Source organism: Quercus lobata, chromosome 12 (assembly GCF_001633185.2).
Source record: "Quercus lobata isolate SW786 chromosome 12, ValleyOak3.0 Primary Assembly, whole genome shotgun sequence".
In the NCBI taxonomy this organism is placed as follows: domain Eukaryota; kingdom Viridiplantae; phylum Streptophyta; class Magnoliopsida; order Fagales; family Fagaceae; genus Quercus; species Quercus lobata.
In genome coordinates this window covers 9,936,833-9,946,585 of record NC_044915.1, presented here as the reverse complement: position 1 = coordinate 9,946,585, position 9,753 = coordinate 9,936,833, and the positions used below count along the sequence as shown (strand labels likewise).

General features: G+C 34.7%; 2 protein-coding genes across 2 annotated transcripts; both read right to left on the bottom strand.

The window, feature by feature from the left end:
• Positions 1 to 2,627: 2,627 nt before the first annotated feature.
• LOC115970205 (protein FAR1-RELATED SEQUENCE 5-like) lies at positions 2,628 to 3,938 on the bottom strand. Its single transcript, XM_031089866.1, has one exon. The coding sequence runs from the start codon at positions 3,936 to 3,938 to the stop codon at positions 2,628 to 2,630; it is 1,311 nt and encodes a 436-aa protein (XP_030945726.1).
• Positions 3,939 to 4,039: 101 nt separating this feature from the next.
• LOC115970204 (protein FAR1-RELATED SEQUENCE 7-like) lies at positions 4,040 to 4,879 on the bottom strand. The gene is made up of 2 exons (XM_031089865.1): positions 4,533 to 4,879; positions 4,040 to 4,430 (listed from the first exon to the last, which is right to left on the bottom strand). The coding sequence occupies exons 1-2, from the start codon at positions 4,877 to 4,879 to the stop codon at positions 4,040 to 4,042; spliced, it is 738 nt and encodes a 245-aa protein (XP_030945725.1).
• Positions 4,880 to 9,753: the final 4,874 nt, after the last annotated feature.

The following is a 9,753-nucleotide window of genomic DNA, read 5'->3' as shown; positions in this document are numbered from 1 at the left end:
CAATCTGTAAACTATGTTTTGAATATTTCCTCAGCCCAGTGAAACTAATGGAGCCTCAAGCTGCTCTGCCATGTGATATAATCCTAGACTTATTCAAAATGAAGGTCATTAAAACAAGGTACAGGTTGAGTTTGATGCTTATGCCTTTTCTTTCTCACCTGAAACAAATATTGCTAGCTTACATAACAACAAGACTAATAATACAAAACCAAGTCATTTAAAGCCAAATTGGATCAGAAAAAAGGATTAGCATAGACTCCGGCATCTACTAGCAACAACCCCACCAGATTGAACAGAAAGCGCAGATCACATAATCATTGGGACAATTTACCAAACAATTGTAATGCACAAATAATGAACCTAAGTTGAGAATCCAGGTGATATAATACAGTTCTCTGCCTTGACAACAAAGAGCCAAGAGCCAGTTAGCATAAGCAAGAGCCAGTTAGCATAGGCAGTGTAGAGACCCACAAAAACCAGACATATGATACCCCAAGTCCAACCCAAAGGCACCAACATAAGATTTGAAAAACTCAATATGTATCTGCAGTTGAAACTTGTCACCAGCAGCAACCAAACTTGTTGCCAGGAATCTATAAATTCATATCAATTAATGGTAGTGAAGATATAAAACCTTGATGCATTTGGAACCCATTTAAATAGAGTAGGGCTTAATAAAATCTTTTTTATATAACTAAACATGAAGAATAAAACAAATTCAGTGGACTTATAGAGCCTCAAGATAAATATTGGTGTATAAAACTGTAAATCTCTGAATATAGAGAACATACCATGTTTATGCTTCTCACTATTCGTTATTTGACTTAGTTCTATGCTATACAATCCACTTAAGGCCTTTTATCATACAGAAGAAACAAAACTTAGAACAGATTCAAATAGAAGTTGCATAAAAATAGCTGAGAAGAAACCCAAATGTGGACTTAGTATAATCTCATGTATAACTAAACATGAAGTGAAAATCCAGTTGAATTGAATATAAAGAGTAAACATACCATGGTCTATGGTATGAGCAGATGTAAGACCATTTTCATGTTTTACACTGCTCATTATTGGACCTTGTTCAGTATTGAAAGCTTTTATATTACTTGTTTATTGGACCAGTGCACCATCAAAACCAGTATTTGAGGCTATTGTGAATGCAGGTGCCTAAAGCAAATCAAAATGCTCACTGTCAGTACTTAACTGCAAATAAACATCAAGGTAGATGCTGGCTGAGGAAATTCAACAAATAAAACCTTGAAAATGAAGTTTTGTGAGTAAAGTTGAGTTGAATTTGATCAAAGAGCTTTATACCACTATAGGGAGGTCATCAGAATTGTGATTTCACCCATGCATGTAGCACTAAGTGCATTTCTAATGTATCAAAATTATTGATCAAAAAAATTGGCAAACAATTCATCCAAGTGAATAGCAAACTGAATAAAAATTTTGAAAATAAATAAGGAATTAAAGAGAAAAGCCAAACACATACCTCTACACATCTTTCTTCAATCAGCTTCTTATCCCCACCCCCATGTAGAATTATTGTGTCATCAACAGAGACAGACACCTGTTATTTTATTTTACTTTTTTGAAGTTAGTTGTGTCCCAAAGAAATTCAAATATCCATAGCACACTCTACACAAAAACATAAACCTTTTTTGCAGTTCCAAGCATTTCAAATTAAACTTTGTCAAGGGTTAAACCACGGTCTTCACTGATAACCTGTACAATAAAGGTCTTAGCATAAAAAGAAAAATATAAAAGAGAAAAGGTATCATTTGATAGAAGTCTGGCATTGCTTTTAAGAGTCACATGTAATTTTGAAGATAGGCCCAGAATTATTTAACTTATTGGCATACAATTTGTGTGTCCCAATATAAAAGTTTCTCTTTTTTATTTCTTGATTTATAGGAGGAAAAAAAAAAAACCTTAAGAAAACCTTTCATAATACAGAAATATGAAGTCATTTAACTACTTAGAAAAACTTCTTTTTTTTTTTGGGGGGTGGCAGTGGATGCAATAATGTAGCTCTGCCCCCCAGATGTTTCAGTTTTGATTTTGCTTCTTGTCAAAGGGCCTACATGTACTTCAACTATCTATATAGCTCAAGCATGAAGAGCACACAACCGTGGAACATCATATTGTTACCAATAATCGTGTGGCCCTCTTGAGAAAAATATTTCAGTGTCCAAGGACGTATGAATTACTAGAAATACATACATATCTATCTCATAAGGATTTCAATATCATTGAAATTCATAATGGTCCCTATATAGATATAAAACTAACAGTACTAGTCCTGGAACACAGAATTAGAATATCAAAATAAAAACAGAACCTAGAACAGAAAATTTCTAACCATTAAGCCACATGACTAAGAACTCGGGGTTTGCTTCTAAGATCAATAGCCAAAGAGTTTTTCATATTAGAAAACATAAAGCAAGCAACTAAAAAGAACCGGTGATAACAAGATGAACTTAATACCAACTCTAATCCTGTAACTCTATTCCAAAAACTAACAATGTAATAACAATAACCAAAAATGAAGTTTAACCAAAAAAGCTAAAAGCCCGAAAAAAAAAATTCATATGTTGTCTAGTAAATATCCCATCGACATTTCACTATTAAAGAAAATTATAATAATTTGTTTCCAAATCAGGTGAGCCAACAGCTGGATGTTCCATGGATTCAGGGACGTTGTCACCATCAACATGTTCACCTTGTTGAATATGTGTAGATGGACATGTGCGCCTTGTGTGTCCAACATCTTTACAACTGCTGCATCGCCTAACTTTCGCATGGCTGTGGCTGTTGCTCGTGCTACCATGGTCGCCTTTAGTCTTGACAATGGCTGGATCACGAACATTTAAGTTTGCTTTATTGGACGCAGTGCGTATCCCATCTTCAGCAGCTTCTTTACTTGAATTATAAAGTTCTTCCATGCGGCGTGTCAACCTTGCTATTTCAACCTTCAATTCTTCGAAGCCTTGTGTTGTTCTTGAACCAAAGTAACACATCTGACTACAACTAGCAGACAATGCACTAAACCGTGCCATACGTATGATATCAGGAGACATTTGGGATTCAAGTTTGTAAGGCAGGTCGGACTTTGCTGTTTTCAACCATCTGTTCATTATACATGTCGGTGGAATCTGTTTCAAATGTTCAACCTTCATAATAGCAAATAGGTGCCCACAAGGATATCCATATGACTCAAATAGCAAACAAGAGCACTTCATAGATTGATCGGCTTGACAATACACAACCTCCCATCTTGAGTCAGGGGATGCATACTGAGATAAGGTGTACGTACAATAACCTTCCTTATCTATGTAGTAAAGCACAATGAATTTTTGTTCATTTAATAATTCTTCTTGAACCATGCTGAATGTCTCCCTTGTGAATAGAGTAGCAGCATGTTTCTCTATTTCAGCTAACCCAGTAATCAAAATAGGTTCAGTATAATTTGAAGAAAAATCTGCCCCCATCTCATTGTGTCTAATACGTGAAAGTGCTCTATCAACTTGCTGGAACAACTCATAAAGCCTAGTCTTCCTATCCAGAAATCTATTCAAGAATGCATTCATGGCTTCACAACGTTGTGTACTCCTGCACCCAGAAAAAAAATGACCTCTCATGTAAGCTTCAGCCCATTTCATTTTTTTAGCATACATTTCATGCAACCATTCATGGTTATGTAAATTGTGATTGTCGACCATTTTCTTCCACATGTCTTCAAATTCATCTGGTGTAACATATCGTACCATACACCTAATAAAACTTTCATATACTTTATCATGTAGATTTGCAAAAGCATTCCTTTCAAGATGCCACACACATAAACGATGTCGAGACTTTGGAAAAACCGTTTTAATAGCTTTACTCATTGCTTTGTCCCCATCTGTCACGACTGAAATAGGAGTCTTATTGTTCATTGCTACATGCATATTTTGCAACACCCAAGTATATGTTTCAACGGTCTCATCAACCAATAGTCCAAAACCAAATACTATAGTTTGCCAATGGTGGTTGACTCCTACCAATATAACAAGGGGTTTTTGTATACATTTGTCTTATATGTTGTATCAAATGCAACTACATCTCCAAAACATGCATAATCTAAGCGACTTTGAGAATCTATCCAAAACAGATTAGCCAAACGGCTTTCTTCATCAATAGTGTATTTTAAAAAAAATGAGGAGTCCATGTCTACTTTTGCTTGTAAATATCCCAAAGCACATTCAACATCACCATCTCGCGTATTGTTGTTGCGAATTGCCACTAGATAATTGTAGAGGTCTTTTGAAGTGAACCCTATATTCTCGTATCCTCCAGCTTGTTGGATCATATGATCCATGATTTGATTTGATTTGACCCCAACATTATGCAATGCTATAATCTTAGCCTTATCAGAATCCTTAATAGTCCTAAGTGAACGAAGAAATTGAGTCTCAAATTGTGGAACTAAGTCATGATTGTGCTCCCTTTTAAACTCTCCTACCACCCATTCAGCTAACTTTCATTCAAACCTAATACGAAAAGCGGCCTTGCAACCACTTCTTGTTATTGGTCTCTCACGCATGCAATTTAAATTGGACTCATTTTTCCTAATTTGCAACCCTTCCTTTGCACAAACCCATCTTCTAGAGGTCACAGTGTTATCTTTATTATGCTTTATCTCGTCTTTACGAATACCAAACCCAACCAACTTTGCATATGTGTTATAAAACTCTCCACCATCATCTAGGGAATTGAATTTCAAACTAGTTATTTGGGCATCGGTCAACTGATCTATTCCCTTTTCGAGAATAGTACTCCAATGTTTTTCCAAATCAATAAAATCAGTCTTCCCTTCGTTCTCCGTATCATGATCCATGTGAACCAATATATTATTCCTAAACAAAGAATATGTACAATTTTCAATTAAAAAAAAATAAATAAAGGGGACCAATATATTATTCTTGTATCATGATCCCCTATAAACATCTCTATAATGTTCTGAGTTTCCACTATTATTTTAATAAATTTGTGTGACAATTTATTATCTATACTACTATTTAAGGGGTTTCATCTGTTTGGATTCCTCAATTTTTTTCTAAGTAATTGCAAAAATGAAATTGTCTACAACTTTTTATCACTAAACGGTTTAACAAATTTCAAAAGTTTGACACATTTTTTTCCTAAAAATCCACCTACATTATCTCTATTTAGATACATTCCACACACTTTTTACATATCCTATACATATCCTAAATTAAATAAATAAATTAAAAAAAAAAAATACCACGTTCACCCATCTTCCTAAAATTTAGCATACCTCTTCAAATCCCAATTACACGTTCTCCTATTTGAATTCAATATTTTTTTTCCTAATTTCAATTGAAGCTTTACTCTTAACTTCTAATCATTGTCTTTTATTTTTATTAAAAAAAAAAATAATTGTTCAAAATTCTTTCTTATTCCTTAAATAACCACCAATATTCCCAACAAAAATTTTATAAATATATATATATATATATATATATATATATTCCCAGCCAAAAAAAAAAAAAAAAAGTTAACAATTGGATAAGATAAACTACAATGAACTATCGCTTTAAAAAAAATCTGTCTACAAATTCTCACAAACACAACTTCAAACTTCCACCCATTATCATTAAGCAGTTATAATGTTCTCCCTCCATCCCTATCCTTCATAGCAACAACTATTTTTGTATGTAGCTTTTGTAATGAACGTTGTTTTATGTTTTTAGGATAAAAGTTTGCAATCAAAGGGTAGGGGACGTGAAGTCCATGCTACAAATGATATGCCACCATTTTGAAGTCCCTTCATGTTAACAACCTGGCTGCTAAAGTTCATTATAAAGTCTACATTCCTAACAGAGCAACATCATCTCTAAAGGTAATTATTTCATGTTGTTTGGATCTAAATATGTTAGAATGTATTGTGGGAGTTGGATTTGGGAAGTGTCTTCCTGAGTTTAGTAAGCCCAGATTCACATGTTTAATTTTTTTAGTACATTCTGTGTAAAGAGATCAAAAAATAATTAAAATTTACCCAAAAAATAGAAGAGCCTCTGAGCACGTGCGTGAGCGCGTGCTCAGAGTCTAGTATTATACGATTTATGTTTGTCTTTTGTCTTTTATCTTTTGTCTCTTTACCATTATCTTTCTTTTTCTTTTCTTTTTTCTATCACTGACCCATTCATCAATCCCACTACCGACACTATGAACTTATTATCCACTACCGACAAACACTTTTACCATTTTTATTCTTTGAAAGTTGATTCAGTTTTCCTTTTGCTGTGAGCCTTTAACTTGTCCTTATTTTGTTGCCCAACTACCACACAACAAACAGTCAAACACTGATATTTTCTCTAATCTCTAGAGACTCTACTCTCTCTCTTATCTATATAATATAGTCACACAGAGTCACAATTCACAAAGACAAACACAGACTCATCAGTAAGATAGTCACAGAGTCACAGAGCCAAAAAGCCAAAGAAAAATAACACAAGCACAGATTCCTCATCAATAAAAACACAAAAACCACAAGCATAGATTCTGAGATTTTGAAGGATAGATTAAATACTTGACTGTGAAAGATGGAGTAGATCAAAGCCAGCAGTGGTGTCATGGCGAGATGGGTGTCGCGTGGTGGGTGTGGCCATGTGGGTGTCGCATGGGTCTGCGAGATAGGCCTCGCCGCTCTCGCGTGGTGGCAGCATCACGGTGTGGGAAACAGCAAGATTTCAAGCTCTCACCTCGCGTTTTGGCAACTTCACTCACGGCGTGGGCAACGGCAAAGTCTCTCCCCTCTCACTGTCTTTTTTTTTTTTTTTTTTTTTGAAAAGCCTGTCACTCTCTCTATCTTGCCTCAGCCTTCTTTTCTTTTTTTTCTTTTGTTTTTCCGTTTGGACTTCGAAGATAGGCTGCTGGGTTTACATTTTTGGACTAAACCCTTTTTTTTTTTTAACATGTGGGCTGGCCGGCTGGGAGGGGTCCAAGCTTTTTGTAAGGGGGCTCAAGTCTTTTTTTTTTTTTTTTTTTTTTTTTTTTTACATGTGGGCTGGCCGGCTGGGTTACAATTTCAGAGGGGGCCCAAGCTTTTTGTAAGGGACCCAAGTCTTTTTTTTTTTGAAAATTAACCTACTTAATTTTATTTTATTTTTTTATTTATTTATTTTTTATATTTACATGTGGACTAGCAGGCTGGGTTACAATTTCAAAGGGGGCCAAGCTTTTTGTAAGGGGGCCCAAGTCTTTTTTTTTTTTTGAAAATTAACCTACTAAAAAAAAATGGCCCAGAGGAGCCCAGGCCCCCACCTGTGTCTGTCCCTAGCCTTGCGAAACCAAAAGGAAAACAAAAACAAAACAAGATTAATAACAATTCAGTAATACAAAAGTCAAACGACAAAAACCCCAAATAGAAAACTAAGGAATAAGGATGAGATGTACTGAGATTTTAGTGACGAGAAACGGTGGAGACTTCAAACAAAAGGGCATAGAAAGAGAGGAAAATCGGTGGCTGTTATCACCGACATTGAAGGAAAGAAGATTTGGGATGAACTAGGGTTTTTCTTAGGTGTAGGATCTTGTGGGCTTTTCAGCTTGTGGACCGAAAATTGAAAATTAAAAAAAAAAAAAAAAATTGCAGGCATGAAGGATTCGAACCAGAGTTGCTTGGCAAAAAATATACCGACTTGCCACCATGCTGATTCGAACAAAGTATAGAGATGAAAATTGACCTTTTAACAGCCAATTATGTTCAAATTACACGTTCCAATATTTTATAGGAACAAATACCAAATGGCTTTAGAATGACGAGTTTGTATAAATTTTGCGAAACCCTCTGAGAGAGAGAGAGAGAGAGAGAGAGAGAGAGAGAAAGAGAGAGAGAAGTGTTTTGTGGCACCGATAGAGAGAAGTGTTTTGTGGCACCGATACGTCTTCAACAACGAAAACATTTCATTGCTATTACGGCTCTCTTAGACTTAGCTAGTGGAGGCTTTGCTAACTCAAATAAGGCTCACACTTATCACTATGGTCAATATGCTGAACTCTTAATGACAAAATTATTTTGATAATTTTTTTAAAAATGATTGGGTTGTTCGTTTTTGGTAAAATCGGCCAATTGTCCTTAATTGTTTGTAGCTTTTTTATTGGTAATTTTTGTTATTGTGGAAATTTTTTGGGATGTTTATTTTGTTTTAGATGGGTCTAAATGTAATAATAATTTTATGAAACAAAATTACATAGACACTTTATTTGGGGTGGTTATACCCGTGTCGGACACAGTCATTTGACATTTTCGCACATGTGGATCTAATGAAAATGCCTAAAAAATATAAAACCTGGTATAGTAGCCTTGATTGATGACTATTTCATACTAGATCTGTAGTTTTAATTCAAGTGTTTACTGAAAATTTTAAAATTGTTAACAATCTTTGAATTGGATTTTTTGCATAACTTGCTAATTGTATAGTCACCATATTTCCAACCTTAGACACCACAATAAACACACAACTGTAATTAAGTTGCAGATGTTGTATAAGAACAATTAGAAAGCACATAAGGTTATACATCTTCGGTTTTATAGTATATATTGATAACGCATAGAAAACCAGTAGGCTGAATGCTTCGGGTTTCAGTGGGCTTGAGATTGCTTGGAAGGCCTAAAAATAAAGAAGCACAAGATCAAAGATGACTGGGGTGAATTGGCCAAGAACCCTCCAATGCTTAAGTTAGTTTTCTGTCTTGAAATCAGGAATTCCAACTCTATAAGTGGTGAAAAAATTACTTTGATTTCATATGGCTGAGTCCTTTTATCGTGAGCTTTGGAGTGGTTACTTGTTTAGTAACTTCCTCAACGTGGATGGAAGTTAGAAGATTCAGACTTAATTTCTACAATTGTCATCAGAAGTTAAGAACTTAGTGGGAAGTTAGAGCGATGAATAAGAATTTTGCTCCTACTTCTGAATAGTAAAACATGGTCTGAATCGTAAGCTTTTGGATATAGATTTACTCCGAAAATTTTGAAGTGTTTGGCAGTCGTCCAGGTAACTCCATGCTGGATGACCTTCTTGCACTTGGATGACCTTTCTGGTCTTGAAGGACACTATGGATGAATTGGAGATAGTCTAATTTTTGGTTTACCATCATATATAAATAATAAAAATATAAACATCAAGAACATGACCTCAACTATGTTATTTTATAGGGAGGTATGACCTTGAATGTGATGGAAGTTATCAAGGGAGATACGTAGGAAGTTAATTGGTATATTCAAATATTTGTGGAAGAAACCAAGATAATTCCAGCTGATTTTTTTGTGAACAAGAGTAATTATTGTGGTTGGGCTAAATTCATGGGATGCTTTTTTTTTTTTTTTTTTTTTTCGATTTTAGATCTAAATTTTTAATAACTTTAAAAAAAAAAAAATTATTGTGATGAGTGGTTATTAGTAAGTAAAAAAGTGACCTCAGTGATAAGCCTAAATGTAAAATTATGGTCAGATGTGATATTGGTAGTGCTTACAATGACGATTGAACTGTCAATTGTAAGGAAAAAAATTAGGGTACTACTGAATGTGACAAAAATAGAGTCAGATGCGATATTGGTACTACTTAATGTGACAGTGGAACCATCAAATGTGAGAAAAAAGTAAGGGAACTACCAAATGTGAGAAAAGAACCGTCACATGTGATGTTGGAACTGCACAATGTGAAGATGGAACTGTCAAATGTGAGA